The sequence below is a fragment of the Ovis aries genome, chromosome 1 (genome assembly GCF_016772045.2).
Source record: "Ovis aries strain OAR_USU_Benz2616 breed Rambouillet chromosome 1, ARS-UI_Ramb_v3.0, whole genome shotgun sequence".
NCBI classification, from domain to species: domain Eukaryota; kingdom Metazoa; phylum Chordata; class Mammalia; order Artiodactyla; family Bovidae; genus Ovis; species Ovis aries.
In genome coordinates this window covers 127,087,400-127,114,757 of record NC_056054.1, presented here as the reverse complement: position 1 = coordinate 127,114,757, position 27,358 = coordinate 127,087,400, and the positions used below count along the sequence as shown (strand labels likewise).

General features: G+C 39.3%; 1 protein-coding gene across 6 annotated transcripts in view; it reads right to left on the bottom strand.

Annotated features, from left to right (window-relative positions):
- GRIK1 (glutamate ionotropic receptor kainate type subunit 1) overlaps positions 1-27,358 on the bottom strand; it is a 467,772-nt gene that overhangs the window by 35,453 nt on the left and 404,961 nt on the right. For all 6 annotated transcript variants that reach the window (XM_042229760.2, XM_042229778.2, XM_027978475.3 and 3 more), the window contains 5 exons: positions 23,350-23,463; positions 19,602-19,805; positions 18,426-18,649; positions 12,247-12,365; positions 7,753-7,970 (listed from right to left, as the gene is read on the bottom strand). In XM_042229760.2, coding sequence (XP_042085694.1) covers positions 7,753-7,970; positions 12,247-12,365; positions 18,426-18,649; positions 19,602-19,805; positions 23,350-23,463 — 879 coding nt within the window. The remainder of the gene's footprint in view (positions 1-7,752; positions 7,971-12,246; positions 12,366-18,425; positions 18,650-19,601; positions 19,806-23,349; positions 23,464-27,358) is intronic.

Below are 27,358 nucleotides of genomic sequence, written 5' to 3'. Positions count from 1 at the left end.
TCAAGGTACAGAGGATTTAATAACTTACCAAGATCTACATAGCTAATGGGGCTTCTCCAGTGATTCAGCAGTAAAGAATCTGCCTGCAATGCAGGAGATGCAGGTTCTATCCCTGGGTCAGGAAGATTCTCTAGAGGAGGGCATGGCAACCCATTCTAGCACTCTTGTCTGGAGAATCCCATGCACAAAGGAGCCTGGTGGGCTACAATCCATAGGGTCGCAAAGAGTTGGACATGACTGAAGCAACTGGGCACATATGCACACATACAGCTAATAAGCAGTAATATCAGAATTTGAACCCAGGCTATCTGGCTTCAGAACAAAGCCCTCCTCTAAGTTTTAATTTTATACTAGTTATATCTCCTGAGAAGACTGGCTGGGGTCCCTAATCTCTGAACAATGAACCCAAATCAGTATTCTTGGATGATAGTTTGCAAGAGGCATTGAGAAAAACCCTTGTTTTAGGCCTTAAATGATTCTTCAAATTTTAACACGAGAATCATTTCTTCACCTAGGAAAAATATATGAGTTGCTAAACTGTCACTGTGAGACCAAAGTTTGGGCTATTCCATTTGTCCAAAGGTAATTAATGGAATTAATAATTACAAGGAGAAAAACCAATTTTTCACATGTCCTACTTTTTATGAGATGTGGAGGATTTATGAGATGTGTGTATTTGGGTGCCACTGCTCTCAACATTGTTGTGTGTAAGAAAGAAAATGGCCTTAGGAAATCTGCTCTCAAGTTATGTCCATAGATCTTGAACTGACCACTCTTTGTACCTCCTAAGATGCTGGGTTGGTCTCAGAGAGTGGAGAGGGCAGGAAAGTCTATCATTCAGGATTTTGAAACAATTGAAAGGACCAAGCAATTCAACAGCAGAGAGCTGAGAAACCAATATAATTAATATCATATTATCGATTAGTATTCTCCTGAGTAGAAAATAACAAGAGAATTTGTTTAAAAAGTGTTCTTATATGAAGTCTCTTGAAGTTCTGAATTATTAACATATTGATTTATAAAAAGATTCCATTTAAAAATTGATAGATAGATTTGTCCAACAAAGGCAAATAAAAGGTCTCCTTATACTTGGAGAATCTCCTAAAACATCTTCGACAGCCCCTGGACAGTTGATAAAACACTCTGCCTTTCTTTAACTTTGACCTGGTAATTGGTCTCCTGGTGACTGACACCCTGTTATCAAATAGGCATTATATCATCCACAGTGCTAAGGTCTTTAAGACTCAGGTGCAGATGACCCTGTGGAAGTATAATGTTTAATAACCATCATTAACTAAATGCCCTTGGTCACAAAACTTAAAATTGTTCTTTATTTTAATGGGCATTAGCATATAGGTATCTTGAGGTGCCCATCTACAAAACTTTGTGAATATACATGTATTTGAATTTATGATTTAACCCCAGTTCTTTGTGTAAATACAGTCCCTGGTGATCACTGTGATTGTTCTATGAAGGAAAAGTATTTTGGCCTCCCTGGTCTTAGACAAGTCATACCGTGACCCAGCACTTGATTAATAAATGTCAGTTTATTCTCTCAGCCTTGTCTGAATTCAGATGATGAATAGTGAAACCTCATCTGAGCTATTTTTAAAAAAATAGCTTTTTTTTCCACATTGAAAATCAAATATCCCAAATCTGAAATATAAGGGCAGGTTGTCTGCAAGAATAGCAGTCTAGGTTAAAAAAAAAAAAAAAAAAGTCAGCGACTTTGGATGGAAATTTCAGTGAGCAACTTCTGGTCACTTTTCAAGCAGTGTGTGTGTGTGGTGGTGTGTGGGTGTGGGTGTGTGGGTGTGTGGTATATGCGTCTGTGTGTGTGTGTGTGTGTTTTGTGGTATGTGTGTGTGCTCAGTCGTGTCCTACTCATAGCAAACCCCATGAACTGTAGTCTCTCAGGCTCCTCTGTCCATGGGATTTCCCAGGCTAGAATACTGAAGCGGTTGCCATTTCCTTCTCCAGGGGATCTTCCTGACCCAGGGATCACACCTGCATCTCCTGAATTGGCAGGCAGATTCTTCACTACTGGTGCCGCCTGGGAAGCCCTTTTCCAGCAGAACCTCTACTAAAAGCATCTCCTGTTTGTGTCCCAGAGACAAAATGTGAAGAGTTAGTGCACTTTGCTTATGGATTTTAGTAATTTCCATCATCCTTTTCAGCTTTCAACTGCCTATTCTTCAGCTGTGAAACAACTTAGAATCATCTTGAAAGCAAAGAGTTGGCTTCACCATTTGGATGTGCCAAAGGGATATTTTGGGGATATTGAGTGTGATGAAAAAGTGCTTCTTAGAAATTTCCTTGTGACTGAGTACGAAATGAATCCATATGGGCAAGAGTCATTACATCCCCAACAGTAGATCAGAATGTGCTAAGCTAGACCAGGTAAAGGAAGCTTTCCTTATTGATTCCACAACCTAAGAGAGGATACTGTCTTTGATTAAGAGAGAAAGGGAAGGAGGGACACCGTAATGGCACAGCAGAGATGATGCATTAGTGTAGAGCCAGGTCAGAACTGAGTCCTCGTGACTTTAACTGCTGTCACTCAGTGACAGGGTGGAACTACCCTGAGAGCTAAAAAGCTGGCTTGTTTCTTTCCCTTGCAGAATAATCCAGCTTAAAATCCCCGAGTGTGGATCCCTCTGAAGCTTTCTGACAGCTTGCCTCCCTCAAGGGGAAAACTAAATCGGATTTAGTCCTTGTTCTCTTTTCGCAAATAAATTCCTTCTTGATAAATAGGGTTGCTGGGCTATGAGATAACTTGTAAATCGAGGAACATAGAACGGCTTCTCTTCCTCTGTGGATCTCTCTGTATCCTTCCTGCTATGGTCTGAATGGTTCCCCCCAAAATCCATACGTTGAAATTCTGACCCCCCAAGGTGATGGCATAAGGAGGTGAGGTGTTGGGGAGGTGTTTAAGTCATGAGGATGGAGCCATGAATGTGATTAGTGCCTTTATAAAAGAGGATCCTAAAAGACCTTTGCCCCTTTTACCACAGGAGGACACAGCATGAAATCTGCAACCTGGAAGAGAGCCCTCATTCAACCATTCTGGACCCCAATCTTGAATTTCAGCCTCCAGAATTGTGAGAAATAAATGTCTGTTGTTTATAAACTTCCCAGTCTGATGTTCTGTTATAGCAGCCTGCACAAATACACTGCTTCACGTCCCTCCCTTCTTTTTCTTTTTTCTTTCTCTGATAGAATTCATCTCTCTTAGATTTCATCAGTGCATTTGCTCATTTATTAAAAACATATTTTCTGAGTGTCTACTATCCTTTACTAGGTATCTATTATGTTCCAGGTACTGTTTCAGTTTCTGAGGATATAAATGACAAACAAAATAGACCAATTGTCTATCCTCAAGATGCTTATCTTCTAGAACTCTCTGAAGTTTAACTGAACTTTGGCTCTCCCATCAATAGCTTTATAAATTTGTGGCAAGTTATTTAATGGAGCTATGCCTCATTTCATCCCAATCCCAAAGAAAGGCAATGCCAAAGAATGTTCAAACTACCATACAATTGCATTCATCTCACATACTAGCAAAGTAATGCTCAAAATTCTCCAAGCTAGGCTTCAACAGTATGTGAACAGTGAACTTCCAGATGTTCCAGCTGTATTTAGAAAAGGCAGAGGAACCAGCGATCAAATTGCCAACATCCGTTGTATCATCAAAAAAGCAGGAGAGTTCCAGAGAAACATCTACCTCTGCATTATTGATTATGCCAAAGCCTTTGAGTTTGTGGATCACAACAAACTTTGGAAAATTCTTAAAGAGATGGGAATACCAAACCACTTGACCTGCCTCTTAAGAAATCTTTATGCAGGTCAAGAAGCAATAGTTAGAAATGGATATGGAACAACAGACTGGTTCTAAATCAGGAAAGGTGTACATCAAGGCTGTACATTGTCACCCTTCTTATTTAACTTATATGTAGAATATATCATGCAAAATGCTGGGCTGGATGAAGCACAAGGTGGAATTAAGATTGCCAGGAGAAATATCAATAACCTCAGGTGAGAAGATGACATCACTCTTATGGCAGAAAGTGAAGAGAAACTAAAGAACCTCTTGATGAAAGTGAAAAAGGAGAGTGAAAAAATTGGCTTAAAACTCAACATTCAGAAAACTAAGATCATGGCATCTGGTTCCATCATTACTTCATGGCAAATGAATGGGGAAACAATGGAAACAGTGAGATACTTTATTTTGGGGGACTACAAAATCACTGCAGATGGTGACTGCAGCCATGAAATTAAGACTCTTGCTCCTTGGAAGAAAAGCTGTGACCAACCTAGACAGCATATTAAAAAGAAGAGACATTACTTTGCCAACAAAGGCCCATATAGTCAAACTATGGTTTTTCCAGTAGTCATGTATGGATGTGAGAGTTGGAATGTAAAGAAAGCTGAGTGCTGAAGAAGACTCTTGAGAGTCCCTAGGACTGCAAGGAGATCCAACCAGTCCATTCTAAAGGAGATCAGTCCTGGGTGTTCACTGGAAGCACTGATGCTGAAGCTGAAACTCCAATACTTTGGCCACCTGATGTGAAGAACTGACTCACTGGAAAAGACCCTGGTGCTAGGAAAGATTGAAGGTGGGAGAAGGGGATGACAGAGAATGAGATGGTTGGCTGACATCACCTACTTGATGGACTTGAGTTTGAGCAAGCTCCTGGAGTTGGTGATAGACAGGGAGGCCTGGTGCACTGCAGTCCATGAAAAGAGTTGGACATAACTGAATGACTGAACTGAACTGAGCGACCGAAGTGAACTGAACTGATGCCTCACTTACTTTCCCACTAGTGGCTCAGAAGGTAAGGAATCTGCCTGCAAAGCAGGAGACCTAGCTTCGATTCCTGGGTTGGGAAGATCCCTTGGAGAAGAGCATAGCAACCCACTGCCATATTCTTGCCTGGAGAATCCCATGGTAGAGGAGACTGTCAGGCTATCGTCCATAGCACTGCATAGAGTGGATATGACTTAAGTGTCTTAGCACGCATGTATATATGCCTTATTTTCCTCATCATACAATGGGGATAATATTAGCTTTTTCCTCAGTTGCCCTTTATAAGGATAAAATGAGATAATGTATTTAAAGTGTTTAGGAGCAGAGTGTGTGGCTATGAGCTAGTGTGTAATGCATGCTTCTTGTCTCCCTGTCCTTGTTTGTACTCTCATCACAGTGTTTCTCCCTGAGATGATTATTGTCTCATTTGCCCAGTCACCCCAGAAACTTACCCTGGCCTCATTTTCAGGACCAGGGAGCAAGCAGGAACATGCTCTGAAAATGTCCAGGGAGCAGCAGTTGTGAGACTAGTGCCACATTATTTCAATGAAAAGCACTATCCAAGAATACCTTAATGTGTTGACCCTAGGGTCCTGCCAGGTGACGTGGGACCAACACTTTTTTATGAGCAGAAACAAATCAAAATACGGTTAAAGGATACTGTGTGAATTCAGTGATTGATTGGACGGTGGCAGAGTCAGATTGATGGCTTTTTCAAAGCATAGCCTCTCCCTCTTTTTATATTTATGATGTGCATCTTAATAAGCAGTATTCTTGCCAGGAAAATCCCATGGACAGAGGAGGCTGGCGGGCTACAGTCCATGGGGTTGCAAAGAGTAGGACATGACCGAGCACACGCTCTATGCATACTATACTATACTATACTATACTATAGTAGTCATAGAATCTTCTCTGCTTCTACTTGCCCCTTTCCCAATACTCTAAAACTTTTTGATATTGGTGAAAGAAATAAGTCATTTCAGACATTTTTTCAGACATACTCAATTCTGCTTTAGCAGTGTCCCTCGGTCCTATATGCCTTGCAGGTCACTTTCCTGCTTTCTGACAAGTATTGTGATGAATTACTAGCTGGGGGTAGCTTATGTTTCTTCACACTATTGATTTTAGGAAAATTTAAGCTTTCAGAAAGTTGGAAAGCCAATATTTAAAGTCATTTGTCCTGAAAACAACACTTGTCCAAGAAAGAAACAATCATACTTTATACCTTCATAAAATCAATGACTTATTTCTTAAAAAAAAAAAAGTGTTTAAAAAAATCATCATTTTTTTTTAAAATAGAGGAAAAGAAAATCCTAACATTTAAAGATTACTCTGTTTTTTATAAACCTTTGAGTATAGTGTACTCTTTTTATTAAGATTTTTTTTATGTGGACCATGTTTTAAAAACTTTATTGGATTTATTAAAATATCACATATATATATATATCTTGGTTCTGAGGCATATGGTATCTTAGTTCCTTGACCAGGAATCAAACCCACATTCCCTGCATTGGAAGGGATTGCACTGGATTGCCAGGAATGCCCCCAAGTTTACTCTTAAAACAAGTTTTTATTTGTTTATCTATTACTGTTGGTAATTGCTAAACCACATTTACTGCATAAGTAATAGATGGGAGCCTGGTGAGCTACAGTCCATGGGGTCGTGGAGAGTTGGACACAACTGAGTGATTAACACAATCACATACACAATACCAATTTTTGAGAACTGTTATACCAAGACGTTTTCACTTTTTTTTACTCTTAATATTTTGTCTCTACTTTAATATTCTCCACAAGTCAGAGTAGTCCACTTGGTCCTGGGGTGGCAACTTCATTTTGGTAATCCAGGTGTGAAATGTCAACAAAAGCATTTTTAGAGTTTATTTTGGTTACAGTTGTTTTCCTTCCCTGCTCCCACACCCCACCCCACCTCACCTACACAGGCACAATTATCTCTTACAAGAAGGTCCTTGTCTATCTCTGTTTCAAACCAAGTATATGAGTTTGAGCACATAATTTAGCTTCTGAGGGTTTTGTTCTTTTCATGAGTAAGGTGAAGGTCTGAATCTTTTTGATCTCTAAGGTTTTTTTTGTCATCGCTAAAGGTTTCTGGATCTATTAAAATCCATATTTTTCCCCATGGGAGACACAGTATCTGAGATTTGATAATACAACTACTACAGCTTATTCTATATGCAAGGCTGACATCAGCTTCATTACTCTGGGTAAGTCATTAAAAGACATGAACAACAAAATGTACTTGACACTAAAACTATATTGATTCTAGCTTAAATCTCCTTTGGTGCCTCAGGAAGCTCTCTAGGCTATGGGGAAGGCTTCAGGCTGTACTGGGTGCACTATCCCTGTTGGTGCAGATGCAATATTAGACTGGAGTCTCCTGGGATATTTTTGGATTTAATTTTCCAAATAAATTCCACTAACAACAGATTTACTTGTCATCTGTTCCTGTCTCATCCAGTATAGAATATGAATGAAACAATGATATTTACATATTTTGATTGGAATTTCAGATTAAGTGAACTTTTTTTTGTGAGTTCCATACATGAGGCATTAATTAATGGATGTAAAGGTAAGAAAAGATGTTGAAGGTACTGATATGTGGAACTGAGTGTATTAAACTGAGGATAGAAGAATTGATATCTAAATGGTGTAAAGGCAAGAGAAAAATGTTGAAGGTACAGAGAGATATGTGGATTTGAGTGTACTAGAAGGACTGATATCTAGATAAACTGAAGAAATTGCTTTACACTGACTGCTGTGGGCACCTGGGTTCTTTGTAATCAGATTACATCATTAGACATTTTATTTTATAAAAAAACTGCCTAACAATTTCTTTTTTTTTTTTTTTTTGGACAGACTCTTATTCCACACCCTTTTTCCATCAGTATGAGATGACCATTGAAAATATTTTGTTAGTTCCTTACCTTGAAGAAGGTCATTGTTGATCCATCTCTGACAGCCCCATATTCTATCTTGGTTTGTTTTGCCAAATCATCTGCTGAATCAATGGGGGATTCCATTCGCTCTACTGTCAAGAAGGCGGCCAGATTGGCAGTGTAGGATGAAATGATGATTAGGGTGAAAAACCACCATATCCCTCCAACTATTCTGGTCGAGAGAGCTTTGGGCATCAACTCTGATCCTGTGATGGTATCACCAGAGTAAGAGTGTTAAACAGGTATGAGAAGGGAGAAGACTCATGATTCAACAGTAGTCTAGAGAGATAATGCATCTTTGTGACTCAAAATCATAAATCTATCAAGCATTTATTCTCTTGTGTGTAGGTGAACAGATGTATCTTTTTAGAAAATGAAGTAAAATTTAAATGATCTTGTATCATTTATCACTGCTGCTGCTTAAATGTGATTTATTTCCATTTGATGGTTTTAATGGTTTTAACCCTGAGATAGTCTATGACTAAAATTTATAAACAGCTTAGTTGCTTGTTTTTGCTGAAAAATCCTCAGACTTCTGGGCTTTTTGTACTTCTAATATACATCTTATTGTGTGGAATAAAATGTTCTAGGTTGTACAACAGTGAAAGCTTTAAAATGTTAACATTAACATTTTATCTAATATTAAAGAATGGGAGAAACTTTCAAAAGATTTACATATCATGTTATTTATCACATGCATTTAATAAAACATTGTTTTATTAAATCAGAATGATATTGGGCACAACTGTACTTGATAGCGGATGAATCATTCTTTTATTTTATGTTATTTTTGAAGTCAAAATTATTTTTTTAATGTTGATTCTTGTTTAACTGAAAATAATATATTCACTGAAAAGGCACAATTTTGTCCTCAAATAAAGTACAATTTAATTATACTTCAAAGACTGGCTGTTTTGGAGGTGGAAAGGGGCCCTTCTTGTTAAAAACACTCATTTTAGGTGTTATCAGATGGTTCCTGATTATTTGTAAAAAGGTAATATAGAGGCATTTAATGTATTTACCAAGAAAAAGAAAGAACATCTTTCTATCTTGAAGAAAGGGTATACAGGCAAAGTTTACCTACGCAAAGGAAAAGCATTTGTGAAAGCTCTCTAGCTCAAAACTTTTGATCAAGCTGAGTTATGGAAGTTTATAAAACCAGCAGCAGAACCAAAAGGAGCGGAAAGGCATATGCAGCCCTTATCCTAATTGTATTGATCCATGGATGGATTTTGGTTAATCTGCTTGCCTGAAATTCACCATTGCTTCTCTCTTAGCATTTTCTCCATAAATTCGGAGAAATGATAGAGTTTATCGGACCACTTAAGAAGTGAAAGGAAAACACCCTAAGTTAAATCTAAAGTGTGAAGTTCAGCAGGTGAGTTATCTGGTTTAAAGGAGTCTTTCACTGTTCTGATTGTCTTGAAGTTTTGTCATTAATGGCTTAAGATAGAAAGGGAAATTGGAGTTTACCTATCTACAAATACATGCACTTATGCTCAAGGTTAATCTGTAAACAAATGCAAATATTGCTCATGAAATCAGATTCAGCTCCAGGCTCATGATTTGCAGATAAATGTTGGCAGAATTTCTTAGCTTTGAATTAGCTATGTTCTTCTAAAGCTATTCTTTGTACTTTATTCTCTTTTAATGAGGTTAATGGCTTCACTGTGTCTTTTCTTTCTTTTTTTTTGCTTGTTTGTTTGAATTTGAGTGTGTAACGTTACACAGATTTATAACAGTTTTCATCAAATTGCTTCTAAGGATTTAGTAAGACAGTGCATTGCTGTTGCTGTAATCTTGCAGTTTAATGGGATTTATATGCTATAGGTGTGTATGTTTAATGCCCAAGTTTCATATCTTCATCCTGAATTGATCTAGCAGCCTCGTGGTAGTGTGATATTATTTTAGATCTTTAGTTGGCTATCATTAAAATACCATTTATTTCATAAAATACCCATAGGAAATAGGTAATACAGTTAGTAGATATATTTTCTTAGCTTATAGGTATAGATTTTCTGCTGTGAATTTATCCTTATTTTATTTGCGTTTGTGAAAAGATCAGGTTTTAATTTATTATTCATATAATTGTGTATTATATGGCAGGAAAACTAGGCAGACAGATGGATAACCAACTGTCTACATGCAATAATAAATTTACATCTATCACACTTTAAAATAAATCATATTTATACATTTGAATGAAGTTGTCATGGAAATTAAAAATAATTAATAGGAACCTACTCATACTACATTTTAAACCCTTGGTAGATGGTATGAATTTCTCAACACTTCATCTTTTGAAAAAAATTCACACAGTCTTCTGACTTTCATAACTCTCATTGTTAACTGATATACGTAGAAATGACTTCACTCAAGTCGAGATGATTTGTTAAAGGTCAGAACTCTAGAGGTTGAAATCATGACAGTAATAAAAGCAGAATGAAACGTCATCAGAAAATATCTGGGATGAGAGACAATACTTGCTGAAGTCTCTTTAGTGCCTTTTACGGCAGACATGACAGCCAATCCTGATCCAGACTTTGCTCACGCTCTGTAGAAAAGAGAAAGCCTGATCATCACATTAAAAAAGAAATTAAACAAAATGGTTTCCAATTGAGTACAGCGACAAACTTCTGCTAGCAAGAGCACAACAGTCAATATAGAAGTTAGCTACCCAGTCCAATGCTAAGGACAAATGCACGAACAGTCACCAGTACCGCAAATTTGTACATCATAATATTTTTTTTTTCACCTGACAGATACTTTAAACTTCTTGAAAAACAAGCAGAGTCTGGTTGGGGCTGACTGTCATGTACCCAAGGTCGTGGTAACTAGCAGACACTGCATCCCACGGTTTGCTGTGGATGATGGGAAACTCCAAACAGGTAGAGTATAAAAGAGAAATTTAGGGGGAGGGTATATGCATATGATGGGCTTCCCTTGTGGCTCAGCAGTAAAGAATCTGCCTTCCAATGCAGGAGACATAGGTTCGATCACTGGATCAGGAAGATACCCTGGAGAGGGAAATGACATTTCCCCCCAGTTTTCTTGCCTGGGAAATCCCATGACAGAGGAGCTGGCAGGCTACAGTCCTAGGGTCACAGAGTTGGATACAACATAGCTACTAAAGAACAACAATAACACTATATGACAAAAGGCAGTCACGGTCACATATACCTGCACAGGCGTGCTGCATACTCTAGGAAACCCAAGTCTATATTTTTCTATTCTAATGGCATAGGAAGGCAAGCTACTGGTAAGGAAGGAAGTCTCTTTCATTCTTTGAAAGTGATTGCTCACAAGATAAATGCCTTAAAAACTAAATGCACTGGTAAAGCAGTGTATGTCATCCAATGAGTTTTCCTGTGGGATTTATAGTTCTGTCTTATGCTCTAAATTTACACAAGTGATTTCCAGTGAATCAGGTGCTGGGTCTACACCTACTTTGCACTGCCTGAATAAACTATACTTAACTGTGTGTTGAGATGATTTACTCACTTTGTTCAATTATTTGATGTTTCCACTCTAGAAACCCTGTTCTCTCTCCTTGGAATTTTTAAACACAATATAAACACTTCGAGTAGCATGATAACAAGTCCCTCCTGAGAAGCCTTAGGGCTTACCCCTAAGTAACAAACATCTTTAATATATATCCTAGTTGAAATTTCCTTTGCCAATTTATTTTGCAGCTTGTTGTCAAATAAGGAGATATTCCAAACACAACAGCATCTGTGACTGATGATTTTCTTAAATTAATGCATTTAATCTTGAGAAGTATTTTCTAGACCATACGCCTGGAATCAAAGCTGAGGAAAATCCACAGAAGTGTTGGATTTCTTCCAAAGGTTAAAACAACTCACTCCTCCCTTCCCCACAAAGTCAAAATCCTTCAAATCATAGAAAATGTACAAAATAGATTACATTTCTGTGGTTTGAATTTTATTTCCTCCAACATCTCCAGTTTACTGTTGCTATGGTTACAAACTGAGGGAGATTGTAAAAAGTTACTGGGAAGCTAAGATGAATCCCAGTAGGGTTTGTCAGAGCGGTAATTAGGTGATAGTTTTAGGGACTGTCATCTATTGGAAGGATGTAAGTCAACCTAATTTTCAAAGGATTCAAATTTTAGCCCTTTTCAAATTGTAACTTGTGAGGTTATGACTGAAAAGGAAAAGATAGATATCTCCATCTATGTCAGTTTGTAAACAATTTCTAAGGTAATTTATCTTTTCCTTCCCTCTATGAAAAGTTATATTTGTTGCTTGATAGAAGTTTATTTTATATCTGTAGCAAAGGAGTTCTGTTGCTGTCATATTTTTGTCTTTTTTATTTTTAGAACTGTCTAGGAAGCCAGGTTCTATCTTTTTAACTACTGAGTTGGTTTTTAGCCTACCCCCTGTCTTCTTGGTGGAGTTTACCAGCATAAAAGCCTGTCAGCAGACCGTGGGATGCGTGTGACAAAGATGGGCAACCTTGTACCTTGTTGCATGAGAGCTCCAACTCCAAACCAGAAACTATTTAGTAAAGTAAAATTGTTTTCCACCACGTCTGAGTCAGGATTGCATGGGTGGGGGTTATACCATTCGTAGGGTGTAAACCTGCAGTAGTTAACAGAAACAGTCTGTAAACATGAGGTAGATTCATGCGGCACCAGCAAAAATCCACTGAACCAGGCACAACACCCAACAGTGAATGAAGGACGTGTCAAACCACACAGTAGGCCATGTTCATAAACTTACAGCTTTGGTAGGCAAAGTGCAAAGGAGACTCTAGATATTATATCTACCAGTCTTCTGATTTCTAGGCAAAGCCCGTTGGTTGGCTGGAACCATATTCCTCGGATCATGTCTACTGATTTTTTCTCAGTTTTCACTCATTTCCATTTTATTGAACAACTAGATGGACTGCACAGGGAGGGTCACTCATCCCAAGTATTTACCCCACAGAGTAGCAATGACAGTAACACACACAGTTGCATACCAACGGTGATATCAAGATTCTGGGTCACTAGGTGCCGAGGAAGACACGAAACAGAGGGGCAACGGACTTCAAGGGTTATTGACTGACAGATCAAAGGAGTCTATGTAGTCTAGTGATTTCATAACGCATCAAAGGAGTCGCAAGTTTCAAACGATTAGTGAACAAAAAGAAGGTCTGGATTGAGGTGTATTTGATACTTTTATGATAGTGTGTGGAAATAAAAATCCCAATCTTTAAATGAAGAGATAAAGTTCAAATTTAGAAGTACCCTGGCCCAGGCATCAGAGTTCATTAATGTTAAGGCCGCAGCATGTCTGGATGGACAGTTTTAGGTTCAGACTTTCCTCTAAGATTCATTCTGAATCGTTTCTACAACTGTGAACAGTGGCCACTTGATCGCCAGCCCTAGCCAGTCAGGAAGTCAAATTTGAATAAGTAATTTAAACTCTCTGGCTTCAATTTCCTTATTTTTAAAGAAGAAAGAGTCCAGATATCTCTAAGTTGTGTTCAAATAAAAATTTGAGGGGCTGAAAGGATTTTATATTCTTCTTCTATTTTCTAAAAATCTGCCTGACCTCTACAAGCCCAAGGAGCTCCATGCTCTATGGTTCTTTTTTAAGACTCTCTTTCCTAGGGGCACTTATTTTTCCCAAAAAGACATTAGCAGATGCGCTGCAAAGCGATCTGGAAATGATTTAAAATGCAGTAGTCCTTAGCACCGAAAGCTAGGCCATTTGCCACTGGATCCTTTTAATGCAAGCAGGAGTGTTAGAGTAAAGTCAGTGCGAACATATGGAATGCTCTCCAGCCATAGGTTTCAGCAGTAAACAATAGCAGGTTGCTGACACATGGTGGAGAGTTGGTGTTAAGGTGAATACATTATCTACAGCGAGAAGCGGGGCACACTTTGAATCAGGCACAAGGAAGTGGGCAGATAGTTCTTAATGAAACACCATTCCCTAAACCTGCAGACACCTTCTGAAAAGTACACAGTGTCTCCTCATCAAGTCTCAAGGAGGCTAGGATAACAGCCTCATAGTTTATCCCATAATAATGGCATCCAACTCATTACTGCGCCTTCTCCACAGCTGCAGGGCACACAGTGCAGTTTCCTGCGAAGCTTATGAATAAAGCTTTAATTGACAATGCCATGCCAATACATTTTAATTACTGTTTCAACAGTATAATTAAAATTTGAATTTATACTCTCTTATAACCATAGAAGTTTGCTGAGCCGAAGAACCCAATACCAATATTAACGAGCCTACTAATTGAAGCAATACACAGGGTAAAAATGCCACTACTTAAACAGTATCATTGGTGCTTGTACAATAATTTAAGAAAATTAATTGCAATACATTAGGAGGGCTATGCCTTCAAAAGCAGAAGTTTCTCTAAACAGCTCATAAAACCTGGCCACCACCAGCTCTGTAATATTCTGGCATGTCTCCCCTGTATGTGCTCTGATGAATGAACCCACCACTTCTTTCTCTGGAATGCTGCATCTCACTCGGTCCTGTTTCCGTATTTCAGACTTCGCAGCTCTAAGTGAACAATTAATCTAGTTTTCTATGGCAAAAAAGAAAACTGTCCAAACAGCAATGCAATTCTGCCTGCTCGGCAGAGATATTTTAGATTCTTTCTCTCTGGGATTCTGAGTGACTTGGAGAGTGTGTGGACTGAGGAATATTAAATAGTGATTGGATGCTGTACTGTGGCACACTGACTTTTCATAATGCAATAGATCTACCTGTTGCCTGGATGCAGATATTTCAGCTTGAAATTCCTAATGTCTGCTTAAAGATAGCCAGTGTGACAGCAATGTCATCACCAGGAAGCCTGGTAGAAAGATTAATTCATGGCCTGTACCAATGATATTCTGAAGCTGCTCTCCTCACCTGATTCCAGTTTTAGTAAAATGACAGAGAAAGGGATAAATGTGCTTAGAATTTACATCAAAACTTGCATCTCAAAGAGTTATACTGAAATGCAGAGGCTCATTTTGGTTTCATGTTCATATATGCCAGGGTTTTACTTGAATGGAAGATATAAAATACTGAAGACTTCTAATTAAGGAATTCTTTTTATGACTGAAAATGGATATCAGGCTACATCAACAAGAGGGAGATCTTTTAATGGAGAAAGCTCTCAATCTTGTAATGTAACTGGTTGGGTTTATAGCATAATCGTAGAGCTACAGTCAAAGGTTTTCTTGATTTTTCTTTGCCAGAAGCCAAATTAAAAAAATGTCCATTTTAAGAAGATAAACATAAATTGTAAGATGTAAGCAGACATTATTTCTGGATATTCAGTCTATCTAAATTGTATGTTCATGATGGACATAATTCTTTGGGATTAAATACTTTACAAAAAGTAATTTAGCAAATGTCAATCGCAAAGCAAAAACACTGACATGCACATTTGTAACATGCACATAGTAACTAAAAATTTTTGTATGGTTTTCCTTAGTTTGTCTAACTTTATAAATCAGTTCAGTTCAGCAAATGGTTTGTAAGCTTTTGTCTAGTGAGAACATAAGCCCAAAAGCAGTGATGAGCTTTATTTTTCCCTCTAAAAGGACAAGAAAGTGTATACTTCAAAACACAAATTCAAAAGCCTCTCTAGAGCAACAGTGATTAGGAGATCAACTATTTTTCATTTCTATTTCACTAACTATGAATGCAAACCACTAAGGTGGTATCAGAAAGTCATTTCCCATCTTAGCTTACTGATGCAGACTGACCAAGTTCATGGTCTCAGACCAAGTTCATGGTCTCTGGAAGTCAAAGCGAATCGGCACACTTATTTAACCAGGATTTGTCTTGGGGAATCACATCCAAGATATATTTAGTGGCTTTATGAACTGGAAGCAGAAATGGATTCAAAGGCATGGGGAACATGAATATAGTTGAGAATGCAGTCCCCGTGACAGTGCACCTGTGCACTGCAGGGAGTTATTTTTTAAATTTTTTTTAATGTTTTACCACCATGCTGTGTGAAAGGTTGCATTTGATGTCTGATACTTCCACTTCCCCAAGACCCAGAGTGAGAAGAAAGACAGTGAGAAGGGAGTGATAAGGATAATAAGCTAAATAAAGAAAAAAACTGGTCTACAAAGTGTACTGTTGGTGAGTAGGAATCCTGAGTAAATAGTACTGATTGGGGGAGAAACAAGGCTGCTTCTTTTAATTTTTTGGCCATGCTTCACAGCATATGGGACCTTAGTTTCCTGGCCAGGGACTGAACCTGTGACCCTGCATTGGAAGCATGGAATCGTAACTACTGGATCATCAGGGAAGTCCTGGAGGCTGTTTTCTTCATTGAAAGAGAGTCAAGTTAGAAAATGTAGGGCTCTGGATTACCAGGAGCTTACAGAGGAACAGATAACATAAGGAAGGGAAAGCTACTTAATGCTACATTCGTTTGGTGGAAAAATAAGGGAACTTAGAGACACAGTTGGGGTCAAATGTAAACAAATACTTTGAAATTGTCTGTTTGTGAGAACTGCTGGATGCTGTTGACATGGTTTTCTCTTTCGCCGATTTGGGTCAAGTCAGTGTGATTAATGAGGTAATTGCTTGCTCATCAACATTGTCTTGACTATTCTATTCATCAGCATCTCTGCCTAGATAAAGCAATGAACTGGGGAATATGGAAACTCACTTCTCTCTTTCCCTCTGCTGCTTGGATTGCCCCACTAGTCCTAAAAGCACCCAGCAGGTATGGGCCCCGAACAGAGGAATGGAACATCAAGCCAGCAAAGATTTCCTAACTATCATCAGACGGCACATCACCTTACGGTAATCATTTATCAAATGACCATTCTAAGGCAGTATGTATTTCACTTAGAAGCAAGTAATGAGACATGCACCTCCAAAGGTAAGTGATTCGTCTTTGAAAATTAGACATTCAAAGCAATATCATCTTTAATTATTTAGAGCACAGTTTTTCCAACTTGATGCTATTGACACTTTGGGGATATGTTTTTGTCATAGGAGGCAGGACAGCTCTGCACACTGCAGGATGTTTGGCTACATCCCTGGGCTCTTATCTACCAGATACCAGTAGCATCCCCCACCCTCAGCTGTAACAATCAAAAGCTATTTCCAGACCTTGTCAAATGTTCCCTGGGGGATAAAATTTCTCCTAGTTGAGAACCACTGATTAGGTATTATCAAAGGATAATATCACTCTACATACTGCCACTATATTATTTTCTGAGGTAAGACACATGGAAAGAAAGCTTTGGTAATTATTTAAAATTAATATCTGGACAAAATTTGGAAAACAATCTAGGGTTTGGTAATGGTATAGTTTATGAGGTATAGAGAACTTCCAAACATTCATTTCATACTGAATGTGTCTCACTCATATGCAAAAGCACACATTAATTTGCTTTGACTGTGTCTGCAAAGGATCTGTAAGACCTTTCTAAGCTAGGTTACTTTTCTAAGTTTTCTTTATAATTATGCCAGAGAGTTACCCGGCATTAATCAAAATCATACAGTGAACAATGACAAAGGATTAGGATGAAGAAATATTTCTCTTAGAAATTCCTGGAGGGAAAACAAAAATTGATTAGGAAAAATACACTGAGTTTTGTTGAAAGATGAAAAAGATTGAAAATGAGTAGAGGACATAAAAAAGCAATTATTTTTTTAATATGGTTTGTCCAGGCTTATCAACTGTTTAAGGCAACAGAAAGATAAAACAGCTGTGTTTCAAATTCAGTATCAAAGGTATTTAGACAAATACAATCGATTGAATGGTATAAAATTCTTTAAAAAATTGTGTGGAGCAGAATGGTTAAATGTAGAGTTATTTCAGAAAATAAAATCTAAACAGAATCACCAGGGTAGCACAAATATTTCATACCTCCAGATTGTATGTGTAGCTAATCTTTCCTTTTCATAGTTATTTCTAGAATTCTCTTGTTAACTAATTTTTTAAAAATAAATTTTATACAATTTTCAAAGTATTTGTCTTATTCTGGAAGATTCCATGATCTTATTTAATCCAGTGTTTTTTATTTGCTACAACAGTTTCTAGCTGACTCTTTTTCTATTTTGCTTATTATTTGCAAATATTTCAGGGGTTAAGTATCCGTATACCATTTTCCTCTTCCTGTTAAATTGTTTTAGCTATGGCTTTTGTGGCAATATAATTCATGGAAAATGGGTAAATAACCATTGTATATTGCTTTAAATACTGATAAAATTAAATTAGTATAAAACTTAGTGCTCTTACTATTTTTTAAAAGTACCTTTATAAATATCTTCCCTGGTGGCTCAGAGGTTAAAGCGTCTGCCTCCAATGCGAGGGACCCAGGTTCGATCCCTGAGTCGGGAAGATCCCCTGGAGAAGGAAATGGTAACCCACTCCAGTATTCTTGCCTGGAGAATCCCATGGACGGAGAAGCCTGGTAGGCTACAGTCCATGGGGTCGCAAAGAGTCAGACACGACTGAGCAACTTCACTTACTTACTTACTTACCTGTATAAATAATTAGAAGATATTCATTTACAGAGTGGCTTTTATGAGGGAGAACATGACAGAACAGAACATCAGGCAAAACTAAATGATACTTTGACATTCATGATCTCTGTCTACCTCTAGAGCACACAGGTCAGCCTGAGACTGAGCTGCATTTGTTGAAAGTTCAGTGATTCTCTAACTTACCTTGCGATCACAAAAAGTACACAACTGACTCCTAAGCAGGCTAAGAGGACATACATCCAAATGTCAGGAGACAGGGGGTTGAGGAAGGAGAAGACCCCTGGATTAGTGCCATTGGGCTTCCGGTAGAGAATGCTGATGCCCAGGGTCATGAAGGGTTTGGAGAAGTCGATGACTTTTTCCCGCACGTAGGTGATGGTAAGAGGAGCCACCGCCAGGTCAGCCTTCTGTAAAAGCAAGTTTGAAATTGTCCCTTTAGCTGTCTAGCTTCCGAGAGAATGTCTGGACTTTGCCTGGTTCTCCTGATTCCTATTCTCAACTCCAAAAACTTCTCACACAAGAAGCTTCTATGATGATTAACTCTGATGTAAAAACAGTTGACTTACACAGTTATGTTTATGAAATAGTATTTGTTACCAAAGAGAAACCAGAAGGTGTGAAACATACACACACACACACAGACACAGACACACACACATGTGTATATGTATGGCAGGTGATATTTAGTTACTAAGTCATGTCCGATTCTTTCAACCCCATGGACTGTAGCCCACCAAGCTCCTCTGTCCTCGGGATTCCCCAGGCAAGAGTACTGGAGTGGGTTGTCGTTTCCTTCTCGAATATATATGTGTTGTTGTTCAGTTGCTAAGTCATGTCCAACTCTTTGTGGCTCGCCAGGCTTCCCTGTCCTTCACCATCTCTCAGCCTTTGCTCAAACTCAAAATTATATGTGTTAAACTCAAATATATATGTGTTCCACACACACACATTCTGGAACTAAATGGAGGGTAAAAAATTACAGAAAAATCTCTTTAGAAAAGGACATGTGAGAAAAATAAGAAATGAGCAACTTGGTCATAAAATTAGTTGATGAGATTTTGCTTCAAGCTGCAAACTTCAGAACTCCTTATCTAATCTAAGAATCACTCACATTTATTCTTCCATATGAAGGATGAGCCCATAAATTTTTATCCTCAATTTTTATCCCTGTTGCCCTCCTAAGTAAGGAAACTACATTTATAGGTTGTTTTCTCCCACTTTTTAGGTCATTTTTATGATTCAAAAAAATAAAATATGCCTTCTGACTCTGACTCAAACATCTTTCTCTTTTCATTTCCTTCTCATTATGCATTTTTTAGACACTTAAGACCACAGTGTAGGAGATATATTTTTGCTTACATGATCTATAAGTTCCTTGACCATTCCATTCCACTCTCCTTTGTCATTCTGAGCGCCATATTTCCCATCAGCGACGAGTTTAACATCATAAATGAAACCCAGGATGTTTGACAATTCCTTCAATAGATCCAGGCAATATCCTTCAAATCTGTCATTTCCATACAAGGGCTTATCAGATTTCCTGTACATCACATAGGGTTCTTCCTATATGAAACAAATCACATGCAGAACCCTGCTATGATGAAAGGCAGGATTTACTTACATGAGCTCCAACAACAACCAGAAGATATAAAATATTTGAAAACGGTTTTTAAGATTTGAGAATTCTAAAGACAGTCACTTCCCTTTCTGCCTTTACTCAGCTCATCTTTTGTGCATCTTCTATAAATATAGAACACTTCATATGTTACTTTCTCTCCCTCTTCTCTCTTTGAGAGTTTTTTCCCCTCCACTGCTGAGGGCAGAACTGTGAGTAAACGGTGTGATTGAGACAGGATCACGTTTAACCTTTAGGTCTAGCCGAGAAGGCAGTGGAGGATCTGATGTCTGGCTGTCTGGTTTCCAGCTGTGCCTACACCTAAGCTTCCAGGGCTAGACCCACCCACTCTCCTGGCTTTGATCTATGAGTTTCACTTACTTACAAAAAGAAATCTAAATCAGCAAATATATTGTCTTGTTTTTCAAATGTCTTGTCTACTAAGTACTCTAAATATTTCAATTTTCTCATTTTTCAACTAAATTGCATCTCAATTTCACTCTCCCCTTATTATTTACATATTTTTCCTGGCTTCCTTCAGGATATCTTATTCAAAGACCGCTTTGATGTCCCCTTTCATCATCAGTTACATTTTCTTATTTGAGCTCACCTCCGAGATCTCATTTGGTAAATTCTTTGCTTATACGATAAATCCCCTATCCTATGAGGACATTTCCTTACAACTACATATCTCCAGCCTTATTAATTCTCATTTGACTAAGTAAAATTTTACTTTATTTTCTAAAATCAAAATAGTTACTACATTACTGATCCGTCCTGTATGTTTAGGGTTATCCTCAAACAAACTGATAGAAGTAGAAAACTCTATATTTCCATGAGAAAGTTGCAGAGAAACTAGTCACCGGAAAAAACGTTTTCGTTTTGGATGAACGATGCTCAGAAACTGTTTCAGAAATAAATTTCACATGATGGAATGAATCAAAACAGGAATGTCCAAAAGGGATGATTTTAGAGGCGGCCACTCTTATTTATTTCTTGGATTGCGTGTGTGCTAAGTTGCGCAGTTGCTTTAGTTTTATCTGACTGTTTGAGACCCCATAGACTGTCCCCCACCAGGCTCCTCTGTCCATGTGATGCTCCAGACAGGAATACTGGAGTAGGTTGCTGTGTCCTCCTCCAGGGGATCTTCCTGACCCGGGGACTGAACCCACAGCTCTTATGTTCTTGCATTGGCAGGTGGGTTCCTTACCAGTAGTGCCACCTGGGAAGCACAATTCATGGATTAGGGAGGAGCAAAGAGGGAGGAAGAACAGTCTGTGAGTGAACAGTGGCTGGATGGGGCATGATAGGATTGCAACAGAGAGCAGACTTTCAAAGAGCAGCTAAGAAAGGACTTCCCTGGTGGCTCAGATGGAAAAGCGTCTCCCTACAATGCAGGAGACCGGGGTTCAATCCCTGGGTTTGGAAGATCCTCTGAAGAAGGAAATGGCAACCCATTCCAGTACTATTGCCTGGAAAATCCCATGGATGGATGAACGTGGTAGGCTACAGTCTATGGGATCGCAAAAGTCAGACATGACTGAATGACTTCACTTTCACTTTTCTTTCAACAAAGGAGTACAGTTAATAAAGGAGCAGTACAGAAGAATGAATAGGCCAAGGTGATTATTTTGGACCCACACAGCAGTGAGCATCAGCTGGAAGAGAGCTCAGTTCCCTGACCAGGAGTCCTAATTGCTAGACCACAGAGTCCAGCAACTAAGGACAAAAACCCCAGGCTTCGCTCATGTTGATAAGAAAGAATTCTGATGAGGAGGTGGCAGGCAAAGAGAAAAATAAAATGTTTATTGGAAAAGCAGTGTGCAAGCGGAAAGACACATGGGTGAGCTCTGCAAGAGAGGTGTGTCTTTGGGAACCTCTTTGCAAGAAAGGTTTATCCTTTATAAAGGTTTTATCCTTTATAAAGGGATAGTTTTTCTGAGTCTTTGTCTTCCCACAGGCCAGTTGTGTTCTCCACCACCACCCCTCACCAGCTAATCTGTCTCAGGACCTTCCCCTAGGTGTGCCTGGAAAAGATGGATTTCCATGCAAAGGCATCTGGGAGGAGAGAAGCAAGACTTATTATGGCCTGGCATGCCCTGAATTTTGATCCCCAAGGAGCCTGTATGCACAGGTATACTGTCTCCCTTGCCCCAAGGAGAGGGCCTATGTGATCTCTTGATCCTTTACTCAGGCAAGGTTTAGTCCCTCTCTGTTCCTACATGATTACTCTCTTAATGTGTCCACAAGAGACAAAGCCTGGGTGTTTATCCCTGCTTCTGTTGTTACTTCCATTTCAGAGAGCAAACAGGAGGCTGAATGTAAATTCCTAACCTGGAGCCCACTGATTTCCTGTCTCAGACAATGCAAACAGGAGGCCAGTTTTAAGGGTCAGGCCTGAAGCCCATTTTTCCTGCCACATGAAATGTAAGCAGGGGTGCATGCGTGGATGCTAATTTGCTTCAGTTGTGTCCGACTGTGTGCGACGCTGTGGACTGTAGCCCTCCAGGTTCCTCTGTCCATGGGATTCTCCAGGCAAGAATACTAGAGTGGGTTGATACGCTCTCCTCCAGGGGATCTTCCTGAACCTAAGTCTCTTACATCTCCTGCACTGGAAGGCAGGTTCTTTACCACGAATGCCACCTGGGAAGTCCCGTAAACAGAAGGCTGGTTATAAATGTCTAACCCGGAGCCCATCTGTCTCCTGCTTCAAAAGCAACCAACAGGGATCGTGGTAAGAGTAATAGTGGGATGTCGACCCTCTGTGCTAAACTGCTTCAGTCGGATCTGACTCTTTTCAACCCTATGGACTGTAGCCTGCCAGGCTCCTCTGTCCGTGGGCTTCTCCAGGCAAGACTACTGCAGTGGGTTGCCATTTCCTCCTCTAGGGGATCTTCCTGACTCAGGGCTCAAACTCAAATCTCTTATGTCTCCTGCATTGGCAGGTGGATTCTTTACCACTAGTGCCAACCGGGAAGACCCGTGACCAACATAATTAGAGGCTAGGGCTAAGGCAGGAAGGGAGGAAAGAGTGGTCCATGTGTGCAACGCAGGAAGAGTATGGAAACAGGATCAGTGACAGGAGACAGGCTGTGGCTGTGAAGGACAGAGGTTCTGACAATACCACTGGGAAGCAGGGGAAGACATTTCCTTGCATCTCTTACTCCATCCACCTCCCTGGCCTTTTACCAGAGTCTCCCCCTGGTTGAAACCAACCAGCAGCCAGAGAGCAAGGGTAACCAGCTGGGTAGGTCTAGAGAGTGGAGCATTTCATCGCTGAGCGTGGACTGGAGATTGGAGAGCTCAGAACAACACTGAAAGTGGATAATTCCGTCCACTACAGATAGATGTAAATATATGCTTTTAGTGCCCCAATTAAAAATAGACATTTACAGACAGAGGTGTTGGCATGAACAATATAGCTGAGGAATCCTTCATGGTCTAGAGTAGGAGTTCCGATCAGATGCCCTGGATTCCACAGACTCAACTTACCAGAATGGTGGTGACGATGAGTGTTCGGTTGGCAAGAGAATCGGTGATATTATTGGACCTGTCTTTGTTGCCGTCCGTCATGTTAAGCCCACTGTTGGAGTTCCAAATCCCAATCTACACAGAACACATCACATCAGAGGCTGCCGACTGTCAGCAATGGCTTTTATGCTAAAGAGAGGCCCCTTCTACGCCAGGAATGGGCACAAAAGCTCATAGTCTTGGAAGAGGACACCAGGGCACCATTACAGGGGAAGCTACCACATGTGGGAAAACAAGACAACGGAACAACTGCGTACATGGAACAGAAAATCTGTGCTATGTGGGGTGGAGGTAGGGGAGGTCTTTTTAATTTATTAAGTCCAGTGTTCTTTTCTAAGTTAAGAATTAGTAAATGAGTATCAGAATTTCTTCCAATACGTATTTGTTGAACACCGACTTATAAACCAGGGATTCTTCTGGGCATTGGAGGACGTAGCAAGGAACAAAAGAGACAAAGAGATCTGCTCTGGTGGAGCTTACGTTAGACTGATACAGATCTTGTGTTGCCAAAGTATTACCATCAGTGCCTTTAAAACTTATGACAAATGGGATGGAAGAGGTAGGATGGACACTGAAGGAGCTGGGCATCTAAAAGGGAAAGATAAATAGAACAATACGTGCGAATGGGCAGGAGACCAAGTTCTATAGGTCTATCATTGAGGAACTAGTGCTGGGTGAGGGTGTCTCTTGTAGGCTCTGGTAGAACTCTGTCTGTACCTCCATTGTGCCTCTGTTACGGACCTTCTTCTATTATCATCTGTTTATCTGTCTTGTTTTTCCACTTGACCATGAATGCCTTTAGTGAAGGTATTACTTCTATTGCTTATTGATCTTTCTGTCACAGAACCAACCATTGTGATTGGCAGTCAGTGAAGCCTCCTGTTCTTTTAAGAAATGGTAACCCCAATTTCCTCCCATGGCCAGCTTATTCTTGGGTTATTAGAGTCTGTAGAAGTAGATTGGCTTGTTCTGCCTCTAGGGGCAATCTAGGAGCAGGGCCTTAGGGAAGTGGCTCTTTGTCTGAAGTCTTCTGGAAGCATTTTCTGACAGCCTAGTGAGGTGGAATGCAAACCTGGTTGCTGGGTGGCCTTGGACAAGATGCTAACCTTTCTGAGCTCTGGATCTCTACCTATAAAATAATTTATAGGGCTGTGGAGACCATCAAATGAGTAAATGCATGTGAAAGTATTAGTATATGTTAAGAGCTGCATGAATGTTAACAATAAAGGAATGTTCACAATAAAGGACATAAAAATGGTTGCTCCAGTAATTTCTTTAAGCTTGCCCTGTTATGAAAGAACTTGGAATCATTAGTGAAATCCCTTTTCTTTGAAATTTATAAGCTGATAAAGGAGCTATGAAAAACAGGGACAGTTTAGGAACACCAATACCTGGATGCGGTCTGCGATAGACAGGGTAGACCCAAGCTTGATCTCTAAATATACTCTTCCACTGGGAGGACATTTGGCTGGCTGGACAGTGTATGAGCTCTTCAGATGGACTCTTGTCCAGATTCTAACTTTGCAATTTACCAGCAGTGTGATCCTGGGGAAGTGAATTTCCCTACCAGTAAAATGGAGACAATAGAACTCTTCTGATGATTAAATAAAATTTTACCTGTAGGAATGTTAGGCTTCTTTCCTTTTCTATTTGTTTAGTTAGATTTACTGACCAAATGCAGCAGCTGAAAATTCATTTAGCTCAACAAATTTTCCTTTTAGAAATATAAATTCTTTGAGGTAGTTTCAAGGATTATTACAGATTTGTTCATTGATGTGAACTATTTCAATTTCACTGTCTTCTTTTTATACTTAATAAGGGCTAGTTGGATAGTGAAAAGGAGACAGGTCTAGGTAAATGGGGTTTGGGGGTAGTTTTTGCATTTGAAAGTATTTTGATCCTGTGTGCAGAGAGAGTACTAGAGGTAGGATTAAGCTGTAGGATAACACCTTTAATGACCATTCAGTCTTTCCAGGATCAAGTGTAATATCCATCACTTAGAATGCATGAAACACGTGCCTGCTGGTCAAAAGAACCTTTACTTTTCTTTGTCTGGTTTTGAACTCAAGATAAAGGGAAAATTTTTTTTCTTCCCTCTCTTCTAAACTCCACCCCTCTTCTCACTTTTTTGGGGCAGGGACCCTTGCTTCCAGGAAATATATCTCAGACTAACTACAAAAGGGAGTCTATGAATTTTTAGCCAAAACTATGTTTTACGTTGTAAACAGTTGAATTCTAACTCTACGAAGACTGTGTTTCAATTGGGCCCTTGCTGTGTTTTTAATTAAACCTTGACTTAGGCACTGGGGAGAGGGGAACCTAATTTTTAATTAAATATTGAAAGCTGGAGAAAATAACTGCATTTTAGCCAATTTGTTAAGTAGTGAAGTATGTTCTCAGTAACTCTTATTTCTATTAAAGTCAAGTGTTTCAAAGATTTACACTAATATTTGAAATGGCAGGGCTGATTGGCCTTGCAACATTGTAGACAAATACATCCCACAGCTTAACATCTGGCTTTGTTTCTTTTACCAGCCTCATGAAAAAGTGTGGAAGGTATGATATCATTGCTGCTGCATTTGTAACCTAATGAGTCCCAAAGTACCGATCAGTGTAGACTTTCCTCCACGAAATAAGAAAAAGAATTTTTCCTACTGTCGGTGTATCAGAAGTGTCCTCAAATCTAGACTAAAAGAATATCAAGAAACAGTAGAGATCAAGCGATTCATGGGAAGTGGAGAGTTTACATATGAGGTTTGAATGACCTCAGCCTTGTATTTTCAAACATTTTAATCAGCAAAGTAAGTAGAGTGTCTATGTTTGCATACAGGGGTGTGTGTGTCTTTTAAATCAAAGTTGTCAACTGGCTTTACCTTTTATTTAACTAAAGTAAAATAACACATTAACAAATGTCTCTTTCTGAAAAAGCAAGCTCCCATGATTCATCTGTGCTGGGAGGTTGTTGTTCAGTCACTAAGTACTGGTGGGAGGGCTACAGTTAACCAGGTGCCAAGATATTTAGCATTTCAGTCCTGTCCTCCGACCCTGGAGGATTGCCTCTAGGAAGCAGAACCTTAGTTTTCAAACTGTACAGCAAAAGTGGTCAGCAGTAATTTCCCAGTGAGAAGCAGCGGAAGGTGGATCAATTACTTGAGGGGAGGAATACTCAAAAACTAAATAGTCTGGTCCTGTCTTCTCTCACTTTGTAAACTGGCATGAGGGAGCAGTCATTTATCATCTAGGACAACAAAGGAAAGCATTTGAAAATGAGGACTTAAATGCAATTAAGCAAGTCCTTTTTAAAAAAGGTAGTGTGACAAAGGGATGCTCAGAAAGTGACTAAGACCCATCTCTCAAACCTGGTGTGTGATTCACGTAAACTCAAAATCCAAAATTGCTGAGTGACATAATCAAGTATCTAAGGGAAAGAGGTGACTCTCTTTCGTATATGATGAGTTTTATAAACATATATTTTAGTGATGAGCTTTGTAAAGACCGCCAGATCCTTTCCTTGGAAAGAACTTCAGGCAGACTGTTCTCGACTGAAAAGCATCAGCGTGTAGAGAAGAGCTTTTGGAAAGTGAATGCAATGGGGGTGAATCCTTCTGCTGTAAGGTGGAATCTTGTAGGGAGAAGACAGTGTGTTGGTTGGGTCTCAGCAGGTCTCTGTGCTAGCGCTCAGATTACTACAAATTGTTGATGAGCAGTCATAACACAAAACAGCACACCACAGTATATACAGCTTGCAACGTGGCAACAATGGGTCAGCAGAAGGAAGAGGCACAGAGGCATGGAGGAAAGCCAAGAAGTGCATCCTTGGGAAGTGGGGGCGATTATTGCAGTTTAGTGACAAATAAAGGACAGTCCCCTCCCCTGAGAATAATTTCAGGACCTGAATTTCATTCCCGAGGATATTTGGTTTGAATTAATTCAACATTGCAGAAAATGCCTGGAGTCTCAAGCTGGATTA